The sequence below is a fragment of the Gymnodraco acuticeps genome, unplaced genomic scaffold (assembly GCF_902827175.1).
Source record: "Gymnodraco acuticeps unplaced genomic scaffold, fGymAcu1.1, whole genome shotgun sequence".
Classification (NCBI taxonomy): domain Eukaryota; kingdom Metazoa; phylum Chordata; class Actinopteri; order Perciformes; family Bathydraconidae; genus Gymnodraco; species Gymnodraco acuticeps.
Genome location: NW_022992265.1, coordinates 2,629,907 through 2,651,444, shown reverse-complemented (window position 1 = coordinate 2,651,444; position 21,538 = coordinate 2,629,907). Strand labels below are relative to the sequence as shown.

Below are 21,538 nucleotides of genomic sequence, written 5' to 3'. Positions count from 1 at the left end.
AAGAGGCTTACAGCCTTGGTTTCATGAAACATTTAAGCAAAAGTTCCAAGGGCTGGGGATGATGAAAGAAGGTAAGCTTGGAAATGGGCTTCTGGGATCCACAGCCCTTATTGTACAGAAGTCACATCGAATTAATACTGAGGGCCATTTTCAGCCTTTCTTCTCTTCAGCTTTTCAGAACGGATTAAGCTATGAAAACTCAGAAATTACTAAAGCACCTATTAGGCATAACCCTTTCTCCTCTTTCCCTTTGAAAGTCATTCAATGCACTTCACCTCAAATTGTTTGCATACTTGAAAGAACGGCTAATTTATAAAATGTGTCATATTAATTGTATTTCAATTTACAATAAGAAACCTATCCCTGCCATTTGTAAATACTTACTCACCCTTAAAAACATTTAACTCTATTTTATATTTTATAACCAAATGATCCTTTTATGCATCAGTACAATAAACTGTGCTGTGGTTTAGTTTGACAATACAGGCCACAATATTTAGGCAGTTTACTGAAGCCCTCAGAGTGTTACTGTCACTGCTGAGTGTTTCCTCGCTGATGCAGGGCCAGTGTTGCTAGCTCTCTGAGGCTCTTCGCACCCCTCTTTGCTTTCTCAATGGCTCTTCAAAGAAGCGCAGGGAGTGCATGAATTGTAATTATGGCTCCTAACAGGATTCAAGAGCGACCAAACGATGGCACTTGAGAAGCAGGTCGTGTGGAGTTAAACGGCTGTCAGACACTCAAAGCTCCCCAGCATGTGAACAAACCCACAAAGGCTGGACATGGCCATTTCTAGGGCCCTCCTACCCACTCTCACTCTCATAGGGAGAGATTAAAAATCAAGTAAGGCCCCTCTAAAGACCCATATCGCCTTTCTGCATTTTCACCCAGTCTAAGTTACAATAATAGGGAGAGTGTTGCAGGTAAGATGCTGAACCTGACAACAACAGATACATAACTATTGAGAGCTCCGTGATATTGAATTAAGTCCAGATCAGTGAAGATGTTTAAAGAAATACATCCTAAACAAATTTCAGGGCGAGTGACACAGCACTACAGAAGCATTGGAGGGGGGGAAGCAAAGGCTTTGGAGAGTTCAGGTAATTGGTACCACCTGAGAAACCAATCTAACCACAGCGTCAGATTATCTCCCGACCTCGCCTTCAGAATAACGGAAAAGATCATCTGTGCTCCCCAGACAGTTTCAATGACTCACCAGGGCACAAGACCGCTCACCCTACATTAAAGAGACCAACCTTCAGTCAGGCGCTATCCAACTTCAGCCCCTTCCTACTCTCCAAAAGCACCCAAAAGAACCCGACCTGCAGCGTGAAGTTTCTATGCATGACCCTTATTAAACTTCTAATTGGATTGAGAGCCGCTAAGAAAAAAAATTCAACATCTCTCATTCAGCTGGGATTTTCTTTAGCATTCCTTCCAGTAGTTTGCTTCTTCGACAATAACATTCAAGATCAAGTGACTGAAGACTTTTTTTTGCCCTTTTCAACAAATAACCAGATTTTCCATAAAGCATGGGAGTATGGGCAAAACCTTTTTCACCTTTTCTTTTAAGGCATAGCACTATTTGATTTTCACAGGGTGCAAGTGACGGGCTGAAACAAAGCCCAGTGCTGGCCATTGTGTTGTAATGGTCTTAAAATGGCTACAAGCAGGGCCCTATTCAGTGGTGACCAGGCTGCTCAGCTCTCTTCCCCTTTTCCAACACAAACTCTGCACTGAGCGGGAACTCAGAGGTCAGCTGTTGAGGGAATGAGGGGCCGAGTTCACCCATAAGCACGAGTCTCAGACTACCAGTGCCTGTAGAAGATCTTAACACATTTACATTAATTATGGGGAATAAATGGTGCCATAACAACAACATCAATCAGGTTCATTACAGAAAATAACATAATGACAATAATTACAATAATACCTCATTAAGAAAGAGAATGAGAGACGGGGGAGAATTAATAGCAGACAGGTGTACGACACACTGCAATTATGGAACCTGAAATTAGTTCATTGCCTCGAGGCAAACAGAAGAGAAAGGGAAGGATGTAAATGAGGGTGTGTGTGTGTGTGTGTGTGTGTGTGTGTGTGTGTGTGTGTGTGTGTGTGTGTGTGTGTGTGTGTGTGTGTGGTGGGGGCTGGTTTCAGGGCTGGGAGTAGGACTGATAGAGAGAGGCTCACTGACAAAAAAAGGAATTTCAAATAAGCAAACAAAAATGTCTTAAATGTGTAAATTAGGGAGAAAAATAAGAGGGAAAAGCAGCTTTTCCCTGCAGACTGGTGCCTTAGATGAGAAGGGAGCAGCGAAACGTGATCAAGGGGAGCCGTGGAGCGGTGCGGCAGGCGTCAAGATGAGCACTCAGCCAGCGAGTGGCAGCTTCTCCTTTTCCAGTCAATCATTCATTACAGAGCCAAGTGCTGTGGAGGAGTGCCTCCTCTTTTTGACCTATCATATTACTGCCTCTGTAAACTCCTAATCCTCCCTTCGTTAGATGGTGTCAACAGCCGACATGCTCTCACCCTGCGCCTGCACTCCTCGCTCAGGCACCTCCAAGCCCTGCCAAGACCACAGAATTGACACTAATAAAATCGTTTGAAATTAAACAAGGTAGAACGGTATAACTTTATCCATCTTTTTGGTGCTCTCATCCTCCTTTTCACTTGCTTGTTTCTATCATTAAAAAGAGATTCAGAAATGCACTTATTTATTAGTCAACTTTCTTTTTTACCAAACATTTCAAGGCCCCCAGTAAGCAACTGTCTGACTTTAGCTCTGCAGTCATTCATTGGCTGGTCTGAGCGGCCTGCTTCTTTTTGCCTTGGGGCTTTTCCTGAGCAGGTGAAAGCCTGGAGGCAGGAACCTGCACATCAGCACTTCTTCGTCCATCATGACTCTTTCATGGGGAGCCCGTCTCCTGAGCTTCTCTGCAGCCCAGTGAGATGACTACTATAATGAGTCCACCAGATGAAAGCCCAGCAGGACAAAACAACATTCAGATACATCTCCACTAACACTGCCACACACACCAACCGGGGTTAGCACCAATCAGGGAGTTGTTGTGTGAATGGTATTATTTAGGTAAACAAAGGAATCAGATGCAGACTGACAAAAAGGAAACCAGATCAAGCACCTTTGTTTTGGCGTTGCTCCAAAAGGGAGTTCTGGGGTGGGTGATTATGAATAGATCATACTGACTACAAACAACAGCAAACAATCCGGTTTATTACAAGCATGTGTAAACATATCACATACCAAACTGTCCTTCACTCACATAAAAACAGACCCCTGTCCTCACACTCACAGACATATACACACAATGTGTGGTTGGGTTTAGGAAAGGGCCCAATTTAAACCTGACAGATACTATATAGTACACACTCAAGGAAATTATAGCACGGATGGTGCTGAGTGTTGCTGAAAATGACACCGTCCTAACAAAACTATACATGTTTGATAGCCAACAAAGTTCATTCATGTCTTAATGACATACAGCACATAAGCCTTTTTTGCGTATTAGGAGCCAACAAATCTAACCTTATCGGAATATATATGTAAATTTGTAAGATAAACTTTGTCATGGTTGCGACACACCTACCATATAACACGGTTTGAGGGATGTTAATTACCGTATAAAATAAGCAATTGGCATCCTGTCCCATATGTCCCACTTTTTCTGTGAGGGAGATGGAAATGAGGTTGGGTAGATTTGATTGTGACATGCTCCTCATCTGCACTCCACAATGTGTGGCTTTTCCAGTAACAGGCTAATATTCAGCACAGCTCACCCCCACCAGAACTAATGAAAGTAGACAAAATGTCTCTGCTGCCATCTTTGTCTAGCATCCGCTCAGGGTGAGCCTCCCTCGTTCCCTCCTTTCCTTTTCACCTCCCCTCTTGAAGGGATGGTGACAGCGGCATAAAATGGTGGCGAGCAAATGTTCCTTCCATGTGGCAGCAGTGGTGGGGGTGACAGGCCAGGCTGAGGCCAGCACTATCAGCAGTGTGTGGCTGTTGCTTTGAACAACCTGGATGGTCGCCATGGAAGATCAGAGTTGATGAGACACCAGCAGCTCCAAACAAAAGCAGCTCCATACCAAATCAAGAAACAGTCTGGGCAGCCAACCATCCTTAACAACACATCAGTTCTTTGTTGAAATTGTTTAAATTAAACTTAGTCTTCCAAGGTGGCTTGTTGCTAACTGATTGTACATCACCAAGTTATTCCTTGTAGGCTGTTTAGAGATTCATGTGCAGAATTCCCTTTAGAAATTATGTTTAGAAAATGATTAAACCAACATGGTATTTTATTAGAAGTACATTTGAGATATAAAACGTTTAGATTATTATTAAGTTTAAGGATAGAGTATGTAATAAATTGGCATTCATTTGTAATGTTGGGTTATATAAATAAAATAACTTGAAATATAAGAAATACAATAAAAAAAGATGACTTTAAGAATATCTATGCATAAATTAAACTCCTGAACAAAGCAAACTCGCTTCATCCAGCAATTTGTGGTTTAGTCATTCAGGGGTCTGTTAGTTAACCCTGAGCTCAGAGGATGATGAAGCAAGGGCATAAATCACAGAGTGAAACAAGGCAGACTCCTCCGATTCATTAATGGAAATGATCTGTCAATATGCTGGAGTCAATTCACACGTGTCAGCTGGGCTCAGCACACAATGGGCCAGCCAACTTATGAACTCCCAGCACCACTCCACCGAGTCCATAAAACAACTGGCATCGCCGCTGGGGAGCACCCTGAGACACCACCCTCTTGCACAGACCACCAGATGACACAGATGGGGCGAAACCAAACAAAGACGAGACTCCCTTTGTATCAAGAGGAACCCCTTTCAAAAGCCATTCATGCAACAAATTGAGGAAATCTGGCCATGCAACACTCTGGGTTTGCTCTTTTATTAGCGTGAGCCTTACGTCACAGTAAGTGAAATCAGATGTATGGCCCTCTGCTACAACGAAGGTTAAAATCATGCACATTTTTAAGAGACAAAAACTTTTTTTAAAGCCATGTTAACCAACAACAGTTTAGCTGTGTGAACCAGGGACAGCATGCCTTTTAGCACAAGTACCAGACCATTAAAGGTTTTACAACACTTGCCATCTTGCACAATAATGAGGGTCAACCAAAGATAAGCTAATGAAAAAAACTACCAATAAGGATGATGCTGATCCAGGCTATCATGTCCTCTACACTAGATCGTTTGGCTATAGAGCTAACTTTCCAACAGGACACAGTTTTATTGATAAATCATGTTGACAAGCTTCCAAGCAAATGTTAGTTAATTATAGTTTCTATTTTTAGTCATATGTATCGATTTAAGTAGCAGATCGTAATGATTCACAGAGATGTATTACTTTTTATATCAGTCCCAGGTATTGTATGGTAGTCGTTATGCAGTAGCAGTCTTAAGCTTTAGTGCTTTCAAAAGGCAGTCCATCAGTTAGGGAGGTTTGTTTCCATGTAGGTCATTAAATGTGCACACAGGCTCTCTCTTATTAGGCCCTCTGCATTTTCCTTTTCTTGTTCTTTCTCAGCTGCACACCCTTTGCTGCTGCAGCAATCTGCATAGAGGGACATTTGTCATCATTAGCCTTGCTCTGACAGTTGGCACCCGGCACCTCAGATCTCTAAGACTGGCAATTATGAACCCTTCATCCCTTGTTTAGGCAACACCGCCTAATTTTATCACATGTTTCACCAGCAGTATTTGATTACCAACAGCCCCAAAACTACAATATGCCACCAATTCTTCCATTCTCTTTGTTATGTGCTTCTTACTCCTACTCTAAGATCATATGACACATGGGAGAGAACTGTTAATCTGAGATTTGAAATGATTGACACATGGGCAGCGGAGAGGACTGTAGATGAGCATCATGGGGTCAGTGGGCAGATGATTACAGCGCCCACCTTTAGATGCTAGACATCTCGCAGACATTAAGATTAATCACACTGCTGCTGCTGAATGCTTGCCTTTTACCACTGACAACATGGGATATATAGTTTTCCCAACAAATAAAATAATCTCCAAATAAACTACTTAGTTCTTAAGAACAATCTAAGCTTCAACCATTTGTAGAAACAGGAAAAGCACTGAGTAAAGAAATAATAAACCAGCCACAAATTCCACCCCAGTCTCCATTAAACCCCATGTTTAGCATTGTCATGTACAACTAAATACAACGCTAAACTGCCTGCTAATAAAACTGGTGGAAAACACTGCACCAGCACTTTTACTGCGCTCATCTGCCAACTGCATAACCTGTGCAAGAAAAAAAGTGCACTGAACACAATGTTAGCCTGTTTTATCCTTTTGTGAAGCAAACCACACATTTTCTGGATCGTTATGTTGGCAAAGAAAACAGAATTGTATTCATGCTAAATTCATGCAAATACATGCATGTAATTTATCACAAGGCTGACAAGCGTACCATATTGCAGAGGGGAGGGGTGAAGGGCCAAATGAAGCTGAGACAATCAATTAACTTTGATAATTTACACTCTGTTTTATCAAAAATGTCCATCATTCTGGTACGTTAGGTCTTCTGTGTGTGTATATGATATAGATATGGTGCACCGTTAACAATGCCTCTTCAGTAGATCAGTAGTGGGTTTCTTAGAGCCTCTGGCTATGTGGTCCAGCTTCCTGCCTTGCTGCTAATACACAGCAGAGAATAAAACACATGAATGGACACAATCCAAAGGGGGTCCTCAATGAGGCTCCGGGCCCAAAAATGAACTGGCCTCCTACAGAGACACCATATTGCTTGAAATAATAATGTTCCTTTATTAAAAATCCCAAAGACAATTTAATTTGTGACAAATACAATTATAGGAAATCAAAGTGAGTGGCTATCCCATGAGATTAAAGTATATTATTTTCACAGTTTGAGAGCCAGTGTTGATGTCACGTATCTGAAGTGTCACTGCTTTTAATCTGATTTATATAGAAATATGTCATCCGATTAAGTCTACTTTGACTAATCTGCATATTAGCTCGGGAGCTAGCTGCACTCCCTTTGTATGGGACAAGGCTTGAGAGTCTCTTTTTCAAAACTAAATGACCCCAGGAATTTAATGAAAAAGCATATGGCAGACCTTTTTTGTTTTCGTGTAATAGGATTATTAAAATTAAGAAAACATCACCCTTAATTATGATACCAGTCACAGGATTGCTGGTCATTAAAGGTCTTGATCCAGCTTAAAATCAGTTGAATGATATACTAATATATAGTCATTAACTATTTTGTTAATAGTCATGAAGTATTGTAATACATTGAAACCTAAAGACAGCACCCATAAATGTATAACCTTTTGTTTATGAAATAGATTTAAAGCCGGAGCAATAGAGAATAGTGTCAAAATAGTCAATAAACTATCATGTTTCTAGAGAATGGTTTTTTTGTATTTCCCCCCTGGAGATCTCTTTAAGAATATTATTATTTTTCAATAAATGCTTGAGGCTACATACTGTTTTGTACATACAATAAAAATCATTTTACTAAGATTATGCTCATTTGTAGATAACACACAATGTATGTCTTAGTTGAATACTTATATGTATATATTATAACTAATGCATGTGTATAATTACTGCATAAAGCCTCAAGGATTAAATATAAAATAAGGCAATACACATTTAATGATTTTTAGCTACAATCAGTGGAATATCATTTTAAGTCACTCAAAACACTCGGGGTGTCATCAGAGAGCAATTTCAGCCATCAGACAAGCCCCATTGACCTTATGCACGTCGATGTTAACAGGACGATCAGTCTTGCTAGAAGAAAGGAAAAATAAAAAGGGAGAAGAAAAAATGAATAACTGTAGAGGCATGCTTTGGAAACAAAGAGGCCTTGACAACAGGGTCACATGCTCGTGCAAAATTAGGGGAAGTAGAAGTCATTGTATTGATTTACACAATCGTGCATGCATTTTGCTGGGTCAGAAATAGGCCTGTACTGGAATCACAGCCCCATATATCACACTGGAGGGCCTCCAATAGCATAGTGGGATAGTGAATGAAGCAACAAAGCTTGTAATGTTGTCATGGTAAAGATATGGGTAAGAAGCTTTGCTTGTCTAAGACTAGACCTGACAACTGCTGGAGTCTTGGGACTGCAGAGCAGGTTGAGTTACTGTGGGATCTGTGCAGCCACATGCTTTAGATTAAGAAGTGATAATCTCAATGAAAATCCCCCCTTCTATCGGGCATACGAATGGTCAAAGGCCGGAGCACAAACTCAAAAGGTGCAACTGGATTCAGAGGTGTTTTGGAGCAAGATAGCCTGGAAAGTGCGGCTAGCCTGGTTTCAATAAAAGGCAAGTACCTGCTGGGCCACAGACAGTGGGAGAGAGCGAGAGAAAAGACTATCAAAGCCTCAGAGGGCAGGAGGCTTTTAGCTACCTCTCACATGAGAACCTTTCATAATGTCCTCCATGTACTTCAGAAATATGCCAATGAGAATCTATATTTTTGATTGTGGAATTTGATAAGAACTACAAATCCACCTAATCTTATTATGTAATGTTGTATTTGACCTTTATATAGAGCTCTACCATGTCCCATAATTAGGATTTTGAGAAGAGAAAGGGACACTACTCCATATCTGAGATTTCTGTTTGGTATAACAGTGTTAAATTATCACTTGGATTTGCCAAGAAGCCATAGCAGTGTGTCCATGACATGCTGTGACGATAATGGGAGTCACCCATCTATCAGGGTTGTTGCCGCACACACACGACAGATCCTGCTCAGCCGCATCCATGTAGTGAGTCAGAGCTGACGAGCGCCGCTCTGCCCTCATAATGTCTGGTCGTATGCAGTTCTTATAGAGCAGAGATGAGTGTAAATGCCGTTGTGTTCCTTATCTGATCCGAGCAGCATTATCTTTTTGAAGTCCTCTTCAAAGCAAGCACTATACCGTGTGAGATGGAGTGCCAGAGAAATGATGAGAGCCAGAGAGGGTTTAGTGTGGAAGCAAGATCTCTTAATTGTGGATCAATGTCTGAATCAACCTAAGAGAGCTGTGCCTTAAAGCAACAAACTGGAACATTATGGGACACTGCGTAAAATGGTCAGCCATGTTGCAGTATATTGATATTCATGTTTTTAATCTAGGTTTTCTCCCTTTTATTATGCATTCAAACTATGTTTATCATGGTATTGTTTTTTTGTTGCATTGTTGCTATCTTTTTCTTGTTGTTATAATACAATTACCCAATAATGTGTTGTGAAATACCAATTTATATTATTAATTTCAACTTAATGTGAAATTGAATGCTGACATTTTACAAAACAAATAAAAAAGAATAGAATAGAATATTATTTTACACTTTCTTCTTTCTTTTGGCAGATGAACACAATAAAACATTGATATGTATACGCATGTAATGGGCTTTCATTTTGAGCAATGTAAGAAATAAATAATCATCAATAGCACAACTGTTATATATTTATATTCCTAAAATATAGCGTAAAATAATTAAATGACTGGAAATACTGCGCTAGAATTGTTGCACAACATCAGGATGTTGCCTCGCAGCATAAGAGCAAAACAATCTGTAAAAAGAGCGCGAGTTGTAAATTGATATATAAACACTCTATAATTAATGTGTCAAATATAATCACAATTATGAATATAAACAACGCGATATGTTTCAGAAATAAACCTGCTCAACAGACTGTTGAGTTGAACTAACCCTTAAAGATATAATACATAAACTGTATTATATTGAATATATGCATGGATTCAAAAAGCAAAAGCCTAAATATGCTAAAACTTTTTTATATTGTTCGTTTCGTTCGCATTAAAAAGTACCTACATTAAAAAGTTATAATATTGTGATGCACCTTAATAAATTAGATCCGAACCACATGGAGAAAAAGAAAATATTTAAATTATACGAAAATGATCAAAGTTTATTATCCCAACAAAATATCACAATTCTACATCCACCTACGGTTTAATATATTATTCAATAGAGCGGACTAAAAAACAGCAGATGTAGTCCAAGAAAAAGCAACGTAACGCAGTGATATGTTGTTTTTTCTTCTCCCAAAATGCGTAGGTGTACTTCCGCTCCTCGATATACTACTACTAGCCTACCTGTACTTTTTACATCTAAATAACAGCCGGGGATGAATTTGTTTTCGATAAACTGGAAAGCGGTGACGCATCGGACAGCGATTGGACATCTTGGTTTCAACTCCTCCCTTATAATAAAGAGTGTGTGTGTCTCCTGTTGTAAAACACAGCAACACCGGGCGTCTGCGTCAGGAGGGCACACTCCACTCTGAGCAATTACGCGGACTCCTAACTGGCACAGTGATCAGAAAGAAACCAAAAGGCATTTTTTTTTTAAATGGACTTTTAGCCATCCTGAGGACTTGCTTCGTGCACTTCAATGCAACTCTGAATGTTATGATATCATTATCACGAATGTGCTCCGAGCACAGCTTAAAAATAGGTGTCTTATAAATAGGCATTTTATTTCTTTTTAAATAGATTATTTCTTCTCTTAAATTGGCTCCCGTAATAACCGTCGCGTTGGATCCCTCGGCTTACTGCGAGACTCCGGTGTACAACCCGGATCTCTGCCCAAACATGATAGCCGCCCAGGCAAAGTTGGTGTATCACCTCAACAAATACTACAACGAGAAATGTCAGTCTCGAAAAGCAGCCATCTCCAAGAGCATCCGGGAGGTGTGCAAGGTGGTAACGGATGTCCTGAAGGAGGTCGAGGCGCAGGAGCCCCGCTTCATCAGCTCTCTCAGCGAAATGGATAATCGTTTCGAGGGACTGGAGGTCACTTCACCCACCGAGTTCGAGGTTGTGCTCTATCTGAATCAGATGGGAGTATTCAACTTTGTGGATGACGGGTCACTCCCGGGCTGTGCCGTACTCAAACTCAGCGACGGCCGCAAGAGAAGCATGTCTCTCTGGGTTGAATTCATCACAGCCTCCGGTTACCTCTCGGCGCGCAAGATCCGCTCGAGATTTCAGACACTGGTGACGCAGGCTGTGGATAAATGCAGCTACAGAGATGTTATCAAAATGGTCGCTGACACAAGTGAGGTGAAGTTGCGCATCAGAGACAGATATGTGGTGCAAATCACGCCGGCGTTCAAGTGCACTGGGATCTGGCCACGAAGCGCTGCGCACTGGCCTCTCCCCCACATCCCCTGGCCGGGACCTAACCGAGTGGCAGAAGTCAAGGCGGAAGGTTTCAATCTTTTATCCAAAGAGTGCTACTCCCTGAACGGCAAGCAGAGCTCAGCAGAGAGCGACGCCTGGGTCTTGCAGTTCGCCGAGGCCGAGAACCGGCTGATCATGGGTGGATGCAGGAAGAAATGCTTGTCAGTCCTCAAAACGTTGCGTGATCGTCACCTCGAACTGCCCGGAACACCCCTGAACAACTACCACATGAAAACTTTGGTTTCCTACGAGTGTGAGAAGCATCCCAGGGAGTCAGACTGGGATGAGAACTGCCTCGGAGACCGCCTGAACGGGATACTATTGCAGCTGATTTCATGTTTGCAGTGCAGAAGGTGCCCGCATTATTTCCTCCCTACTTTAGACCTGTTTCAAGGAAAACCTCACTCTTCTCTAGAGAATGCAGCCAAACAGACTTGGCGACTGGCAAGAGAAATACTGACCAACCCCAAAAGCTTGGAGAAACTCTGAGGTAAAACATATGTTAGTTCACCTCGTCTTAAAACATGTGGTAAAAAGGCCTAACGAGCTCATTAACGGACAGAAACACATTGCCAACCAATTTGCAAAGTCTTATGAAATGTGACTGTCCTCTGTCGTTGAATATTTGTTTGGCATAGCCTCTTTTGATATTTGTAATGACGGTTAAGTTTGCCCTTATCCCCCGTGCACCTTTTGGCGGTGTCAATATTTAAGAGCAAATTTAAATTATTGGCTAATCCAGGAGGCCACACCAACAGTGGTTATTTTCTCTCCGTGCCACACGGTTGCCTAAATCCGATATTTCCTTACATAATCAAATTAAGCCCCGTGGGAAACTTGGGAAATAAAATAAAAACACACATCTGTACATTTTATACTGTAAATACCTTCATAGATTGTGATTCCAGTGGTCTGAAATTGTGAATGTTGTTCTGTGACACGTAAATAGGATCCACCTGTTTAAATTTACTTCTGAACTTTTTTTTTTATCTGGTAGAAACGTTATTATTTATACTTGCATCAGTGGTAGTCTGATTCATCTGTTTAAATGGACATTGTCTAATTTTTTAAGTTTACATTTTGATAGGCGTACAACATTTGCTTCATTGAAAACATTCCAGCAATTTACTTGAATTATTATTTAAAGTACTCGAACATGTTTTGGTTGTTGTTTATCTCTACCATGCTTAGGCCTACATGATAAAAAAATGAAAATGATAACATGTATAGTATAAATATATATATTACAGTTTAATTGAAAAAAATGCACTTGAAATACACTGGATTATAACATCTGTGATCTGATTTTTTTATTTCTGTCTTTGATCTAATTTAAAGCGCTAATAAAACGAGCTGTTTTATATTTGTGTCCCATTATGGTTTTCTTAAATGTGTTTTCAACAGTAGTGAAGCAGGCCTAATGCCATGCGATAATAATATAATGAAATCGTTCAGGGTCTCTTGTTCTTGTATAGGCTTTATATGATGAGCTTGACATCTTTAAAAAATAGGAAAATAGGAATGAATAATTTCCATACACAACTTTTAAAACAGACCTTCGATCAGTTAATATTTTTCAAAATACAACTTCCGTGCCATATATTCGCTTGTATCGTTTGATTGTTGAACCTGGATGACGAGGCCACAATTATCATTACAATATATATTTAAAAAATGCTTCAATAACAGAGCAAATTTAAAACACGAAATAGAAATAAACAAGGAATTTAGAACACAAGTTTGCGCACAACACGTCATTAAATGAATACAAAAACAGAACATGGAAACATGGTGCAGCGCACCAGGCGCTTTTCCTTTGTAACAATGTTGTAGTTAAAATACAGTAAAAGTGGTTATCTTCTTGTTGGCCAGTTAGAATAAAATAAACCCCCACTGGGCAACACGTATAGCCAAACGACACTTTGAACTTGGGCAGTAGCCTACACTTGCTTGCAGGTTACTTACCTTAGAGTCAACCCTTTTGAAGGCGGGGTCATCCTCGTCCACCTCGAAGTAGATTTCGGTGGTGGTGATGGACAGAGTCCCCCGGGCCACCAGGACGGGGGCCACAAGCTGGGCCGGGCTGCTCAGGACCACTGGGCCTGCAGAGAGGGGGCAGCCATGCTAAATCAGTTACATGGAACAAATGTTATATTTATGTTAATAAAGCAGGTGGAGGAGAAGTCTGTAGGCTATTATCAGTGCATTTAAACATTGAATATAGCATAGTCGCCTGTTTGCATTAAACTGCCGCATTTGGACCATGCAGCTATAAACACTCAATCATTTTTTTAATTCATTATTGTACATGAGGCAAATATTATGCATTATTAAAGTCTTAATTTGTATAATCCCTATTATTCATCGATTTACAAATCAATGGAGCTGAACGCCCTTTTGTCTTTGTTGTGGTCGTATGCGCCGCCTTTAATACGCATATGTGTCTATAGCACTTAAAACATAGACATGTTTTATTATTGGATCCGACCAAATGCATCACCACTATTTCGAGTTAAATAAAATAATGAATTTATTTTCCTCACATGATAATACCATCATAACGTGTTTGCAGTGCCGGTCTGAAATCAAAATGTATCGCTGGCATTCAGGGCTGCTTAAACATTAGAAGCCTATGCATTCCAAAAATAAAAATACTGCTTTTTATTTTGCAATAGACTTAAAAAACACACGTAAAACAAACTAAAATACTGTTCTCAAGTCCTAATAATTGTCCAGAATTTAAGATGGCTTTGTGACCCTGCCAGCTGATAGCGATCACATCTTTATTTCAGTTCCCCCTCCTTCTCTTCCTTTGCTTCATCCTCCATGTTCTCAAATCGGTGTCGCTGTGGAGCACCGTTACAGTCATGTGTCTGCTCTCACACGCAAGCTCTGGAAACCAAGATATTTATCGATCCCTTAAACTCCAAAGAGCCACTTTAATGTATCATCAATCTTAATCTGCGTTCCTCAGCCAATTATACCCGATAGTGTTACAGGAATACAAGTGGATTTCGGTCTCAACTCCCCCAGCGCCCCTTCATCGCTCCTCAGGCTGCAGGCAGACCGCCCTCTCCGGGTCTCTCTCAGCGCTGCTCGGCTCCATTAACGGTGATCCTATCTGCTGATGCTATCAGACCAGGCGCTGCACGTTGCTTACAAGCTCCATATAAAAACTTCCACTGACCTATTTTACGGCATTTCAAATAACGTTACATCTATTAATAAAAGCGAAAATAAAAAACCACCAACAATTGCAAGCCATATTGTAACTATTAATTCTGCCAATTCATAATGTTGTCTTTATGTTCACTACAGCCCCTTAATTAGGCTACATCCTATTCACCTTTTACTAAAAATAACACGTTTAGTGCTGATGTATTGTATGGTGGCCCTAAAGTGCTATACAGAGAGAGAAAGACACAGCCTGAAGCATTAAGCTACAGCATCCATTGATCATGGGGAGGAAGAGGATTAGTCAGTAATCCCCTCAGGGATCTTTCCATAATTAGGCTATATGGCATTAAAATGTTTACAAGAGAATAATGAAATTAAGGGCAAGTTACACAGGATCAGCGGTGTACAGTATAGCTCGAATGCTCTCCGTTTGGTCTTTCTTTTAATGAAAATGTAAATATGTGTCAGATGACAGAACATTTAATGAAGTGAGGTGTGTTGGGATTTTGGGAGAACTATGAGAAGACGGGTAAATTATCATTGCCCACAATCCATCTGCTGGACGGCCTATTTACTTTTTTATTTTACAAAATGAGAGAAATACAAGTGGAAGTAGGTTCACACCTGAACACTATATCATTTACTTATTAACATGCATGTTGAATTATGGTATACACACACATGTGCATGCACAGCTGCAGCCATTACTGAATGCGGAGCATCTGAGGCACAGTGGCTTGTTGTTCATTTGAGTCACTGAAGCAGTGGTCATTTCTTCCACAGTTTTCAAAGCAAGCATTTATTTCTCAATATATTAGGTATAGATGTAAAAACCTTGAGAAATGTGAACTGATCTGCAAACTATTCATTTGAGCTGCAGCATACATCATTTAAATTAAAATATGTAATCAAATATTTAAAATATCCAGGGTTGTTAGTATATTTTCTTTTGACGTAATCCTGGTTTTCAAATATTATGAAAGGATATGTATGCTTTTAAATTAAATATGACAACAAACATAGAAGAAACTTGGCATGAAAGCAGATTAAACATTGTCTTCCTCTTTTTTTTCTAAGATGGTTTAACCCTTTTATTAAAATTGGCCTTGTTCAAGGGATCAGTATTACAAATGGACACTAAAATAGATAGTGAGACCAAATGAGGGCAGAACAAAAGGGTTGTGCCACACCACGGGGTAAACTAACATGGTTCCGGTATAAGAAGTGCCATGCAAGGCTCAGATTATTTTCTTTCACATGCTCATTTTAGGGTGAGTTATTTTGGAAGTTGAGTTATTTTGGATCACTCTACTTGAAATATGCATGTAAAATAATTGGATTGAATATGCAGACAGGCTCATTTAATGCCACTGAAAGCATTGACAATTTGACAGCATTTCCAATGTTTGTGGGGGAGCAAATCTAAGATTAGGTTCAGTATCCAAAACTGCCCCGGCCCTAGAGAGCAGGGGCCTCCCCTTTGGCAGCAGCAGCGGCAGGCACTGACCCAAAGGCTGGCAGGAGAGCCCTGTTGTTGACAAGGATCTAGTCCCAGATCTCTCATTAAGGCTGTTCATGCCTGAGATTAGATACAGACAGTGCATCCTGTTAAAAACATTACCCAAATGTTACAGTGAGAGGGAGCTCCCCCACTGGTCAAAACATGAACTTAATATATTTTTTGATTCAAGCATTTACTCCTCAATATCAACGTCCAAAATTCAAAATTGGTTCATTATTTGATTCAAGCTTACACATTATAAATGTATCATAAATATTCAATATCACATTTTCACTTTTGTACAAGGTCATTAATGGTTCTCTGGAGAGAATACATTGTGCGGGTGTTTTGGCCCCTGCCTTGCTCTTTTGGACAGTGTAGGGTTCATCACAGACATGCTGGCCCTGGGACAAAGGGGAGGGGTTAGAGATTCTTCAGTCGGATCTTAGAAGGGATTTCAGCAGTGCCCTGGTTCAGGCTGAGCCTCATAAGCCACGATAACTAGGTAACGTACACAGGGCTACATGTCTGGTGATCTAATTTGGGGCATTCTTTTGTTATACACTTTTTTAAAACTACAATCTGCACTTGGGATAAATAATGTACATACATGCCTCCATATTTTTTCCGTTGACACAGGTTTCAGATGCAACCCTGGTTTAAGACATTTTGGTAACATACCAAATGTCACGTGGAGGGATTATGCAATCAACCATATCCATCTGTTAAACACAAATTGCTTTGTAGACTGTGATTATTTTAACTTGTGTAACCTTTTAATAAAATCCATTAGATTGGATTTTTATTGCGGTTACATTTTCCAATGTTCTTGTTCAGTTCTGTTATTTTTGTGCACAATCCAGCGAAGTATACAATTCTCTGAAATACAAAAATCTCTAACATTAGACATTATTGAAACATATTTTATACACAACATGTCAACCCTAAGAGCTAAACATTCATATACAGTCTTTGAATGTTTATTTAAATCCACTTAAGTAGCCAATCATTCAGAATAAAACCACATCCAGCTCTCAAAAACAATGGCCCGCACTTACTTTTCACATTTGACTGCTTTATTATCCTTGTCACGGCGATATACTGTTTTTTGGAACACGTAATGGCTGTCAGAGATACATATTAGTTTGTATACTTCTAAAACGCCTGTATCATGCAGGCATTGAACCAGTAACAGGCTGTACAGTACTTATTTAAACCACCAATTGCTTGTATGATGTGTTAAGTAAAGATTTGAACTCTGGGTATATTACCTTTTAAAGTCAGGGTTATTTGAGAAGCAGTGGATGGTTAGTTTGATAGTTTGGCTCACACACTGACTGTGATGCTGGTTATATGACAGGATCTTTGGGAGACCAGTGTTTTGGCAATAGGCTGCACTATTGACTGAATTGCATCTGGCAAAGTATTAAAACTAAGATAAGATACATTATTAAAAAACAAAACAAATAGAAATCACATGGGTAAAATAAATCAAAGATAAATAAAGGCTCTACGTTGTATTGGTCTTTCCTCAGCTGTTGAGGGCTAATTCATATCCTAATAATTGTTTACTGTAGAGAGAATGAGGGTTAGTTTGACTGCAAGATAATAAAGTTGTCTGTTCTCCCTTAAGGTCCCATCTCATGCTTTTCTGGTTATTACCCGTCCCCTTGTGTGTTATGTAGCTTTTCCTGCATGTAAACAGTCTGCAGAGTCACAAACCCTCAAAGTACACCCTGTAGCGAGTAAAACTCTAACACAGAAAATACCTGTCTATGATGCCCCAGAACGCCTCGTTGGAGATTTCTCTTTTTCTTCCTGGGTACAGTGACGTATTTGGGTATAGTGATGTAACGTAACGACTGCGGAGCTGACTTCCTCACACACACACACACACTCAATCTTTTCTCAGCTGAAGCGTCGCCTGAGACGGCGGGACGCGGCGAGGCTGTGAGTCTGTGTGTGAACACACACACAAACTCCCAGCCAGGCTGCGGGTGTGTGTGTGCTCGGGCTGGTTTCGGGCTGGGTTTTGCTGTCTCGCAGACGGCCACTGGGCTCACAGGGAGGGGGACAGGAGCTCCAACAAGCCGTTTAGGACAGAGTGAATACACATACTATACGGAGATGCTGTATGAGAAACCAATGTGAATTTGGAAAATTGCACAATATACATTTATTTTAGTATACCTCAACAATGGAATTATGGTCAGTAGAAATGGCCATGACATGGGACCTTTAACATCCACATGCTCACATCCACACTAACAATACAAAACATTTGGCGTTTTCTTGGCAATGTTTGTTGAAGTACAGTTCAAATATAACCATATTTATTATTTTAATTGATGATTGATGACATTCCAAATGTTTCACCCAATTGTAATAGGAATATATTTAGTGGAAAAATACATTTTTACAGAGTTGTATTAAGAAAATAATTTCTAACTTTCAAGAAGATTGATGATTCATTATGTTAAAAATATTTGAGCAGAGGGATTATGAGTGTGCTATTTTGATACAGAGTAAGGAAATGTAGCATCTGATCTTAAGATATTTCTACAAAAGATGTTCACTTATAGCTTTACATTATGTTTAATTAGCCTCTTCAAGAAATTGTGTGACAAAGTCTTGCTGTCTTGCCTCTTAGCTCTCATTACTCACATAACATTGACTTTTACTATAGCCTTTTCAAGTGCAGTGGCCCCTATAGTGCCATAGGACATTCGTCTGTCCTGTATTTAATAGTGCTCTAGTAAGTAACTTGAACCAAACACAATGATTTAAGTGAATCTTTAAGTGACAAAAAAGTGTTCATGAATGTCTTGACCTTGCCTTTAGGAGTACAATATGAGTTCAAGTGACAGGTTAAATATGGCCACTGTTGAATACATTTTAGCAAGCAGTAAAGTAATTAATCATGGATTTTTGATTTCCTCAATAAGATGTTTAGGATGAGATATATCTGGAATATTCATCTCTCCAGTGTTAATTTAACTTTAATAGGCTTGTGTCTGGAGATAACATTTAAGGAAGGCACTGTGTTGAGATCCAAACAAAATATAGCAGTTAAACCAGAGCAAAGCTGTCCAGTTAAAAACACATAGTCATGGTCTTTCACTCAAGAACTAAACTAATGTTGAACTGCAAAATGCAATCTGTAATTTCAAACACATTACATAGATATATTTTGAATACTTAATATTAGCCAAATATCTCAAAGTTTCCCCCTTTGGTTGCACTGTTGCTAATACAATACAATGAACAGTTAAAGCCACATTGATCCAAAACACTTGATGCCCAGACATTAAACATGTGCACTGTAACTACACCAGTGATTAGGAATAAGACAGATGGAAGATAAGGTCAGATTCTCCAACAGAGGCGATGTGTTCTCGGGTTAATGGAGGTGCTGCTATGCTGACTTACCGCCCATGTTGTCCATCTCCTTCTCCTGCAGCAGGCTGACGGCATCTTCATCTCCCTCCAGCATCAGCTCCGTCTCGGGGTTCTGGCTGGCCACGGTTTGAATGCGGAAGACTTTCTTAGACTTGACCACCTCGTCCTCCTCCGTGCCTGTCGAAATAAATGTTGAGAAGAGTAGTATTTCACTCTGACCCATAGCTCAGATTGTCCACTAACTATCGCAGTCTCCATTGATACACTGTTGTTTAGCAATACTGTAATATCTCAAGTATCAAATGGTTTGGCAAGCAAAAGTAAAGAAACGTTTCGAAAGTAATGCAGGGAAATTCAATTTGCAATGACACTGACATACATAAAATTATATAACACTTTTAGTAAGAGAATAATATAACAGCATACTGTTTTTAGATTACGTTTGAACGAACAAGAACTCATTTTAGCCATGCAATAACCTCAAAATAACGGTACAATGTTGTATCATAATAAGGTTTAAGCACATCCTCAAGTTAAAACTAAAGATATCCTCTTTTTAAAAAGCTATTAAAATGTATCATCCAGTCAAATATATAAAAAGAAATTATCATAGAGAAAATCTCTGCTTGAAACAGATAATATATGCAGGCTGAACCTGATCTGAGGTGCTCTCTAATGTACTTGCCATAGCTTATAAAAGAATGTCAGGGTACACACGTTTGTTCACTGAATAAAATGTATTTCGCATGGTTGAACATCAGAGGTGTTTCAGCTTTTATTTTTAGACAAGGTCAAATATGAAACACTATCTGTATCTTGAAAGACCAACAGCTGAGTGGGGGATACATCTCAAGCTCGTAGTCGATTAGAGATATCATTTGCTGCTTTTGGAGACTTGACAAGAGTGAGACTGAACAGACAGGACAATTAGGAAGCTGCTTACACCAGGACAGCATCATATGGCTATAGTGGAGCACACTCATTGAAAAAGATGTGTTCGTACATCCTGCAAAACAAAGAGGCCTCACAATACATTTATCAGCTTAAATCAGCCCATCTCCAACATGTGCCTGCCACACGGCTGCTCGGAACGTTTATGTGAATTTGTTTTTCTGAAGACCAAGTAGGACATAACCAGAGGAGAAGCTTGCGTGTAAGAAAGAAGGGAACACATATCATGAAATGGGAGGTGGCTGACACCCGCCTGACATGTTTCCTTTCAGCACAGTTCTTAATTCCTCTCTCTCCCCCCTGAGGAACATGTACCTTGTCTTGAAGAGGTCACATTTGACTGTTGTCAACACTGCTACTGAGAAAAAAAGTCTGCTTCCTGCTCTGTCTCATATCTGGAGTGCTTTCATCAGACGGAGGGAAGAAGTCTGTGCGTTTCGGAAATGAATCCTGTGCAATGTTAGAGGAAAAAGCCAGCCAGCGGTCAGAGATCAAAGCAGAATAAATGAAACTTAAAACTGTAATTCTGTAAACTATCATTACGCTCCAAGAACATGAGAGAAAGTGCAGCTCACAGGCTGATGTTCTGATTGGTAAGTCTGTACAGGGTTGAGTAGAACAAATAAACCATGCTGATTTCTACACGCCAATGACCAACATCAACTATTGTGGGGGGGTAAAGCTTGGAGGGATGGGGGCTTTACCCACAATGCAGTTTTTTCCAACATACAAAGTAATGTGGTTATACATAAATAACAAGAAATGAGAAGCTATGGCATGAGGGAGAAAATGTGCCGACATGAAAAGTGATCTTCTCGTGAGTGATAGCCCCTGGACACTCTTGTATTAAAAGTGCACCATTTGTCACGATTAAAGGACTTGCGTGCCATTGTGTCGTGGAAGATTCATTACACGCCTTTTCACGTGTTCACCCTTGACCACTAATGGCAAAACAAAGAGAATGACCCTTTCAAATATCTGAAATATTACTCATATGTATGACCTTGAGTCCAAATAGAGACAAGTGCAGTCTGAGGTAGATACTATGTACATATCCAATCATTGCCTGCTGCAGGATTTCAACTGAGGCTGGAACTCTTCTACATGTATATAAGAAAGGAAAATAATGTTGCCTATAATGTGTCAACTAACACCTTTGTAATTGACCTTACTAAGGAAGCACTCTATCAGAAGCCACTGCAGTTGGCTTCTTGACATCTCACAGCCGTTTCACTTCATGTATACTCTCCAGGAGAAGCCACTGATCACCACTCTCATG

General features: G+C 40.0%; 2 protein-coding genes across 6 annotated transcripts in view; one reads left to right on the top strand and one right to left on the bottom strand.

The window, feature by feature from the left end:
* nbeab (neurobeachin b) overlaps positions 1 to 21,538 on the bottom strand; it is a 219,441-nt gene that overhangs the window by 43,715 nt on the left and 154,188 nt on the right. For all 5 annotated transcript variants that reach the window (XM_034207128.1, XM_034207130.1, XM_034207129.1 and 2 more), the window contains 2 exons: positions 19,339 to 19,485; positions 13,197 to 13,333 (listed from right to left, as the gene is read on the bottom strand). In XM_034207128.1, the coding sequence (XP_034063019.1) occupies positions 13,197 to 13,333; positions 19,339 to 19,485 (284 nt within the window). The remainder of the gene's footprint in view (positions 1 to 13,196; positions 13,334 to 19,338; positions 19,486 to 21,538) is intronic.
* Positions 10,298 to 12,579, top strand: mab21l1 (mab-21-like 1). The gene has a single exon (XM_034207168.1). The coding sequence runs from the start codon at positions 10,641 to 10,643 to the stop codon at positions 11,718 to 11,720; it is 1,080 nt and encodes a 359-aa protein (XP_034063059.1). The 5' UTR covers positions 10,298 to 10,640; the 3' UTR covers positions 11,721 to 12,579.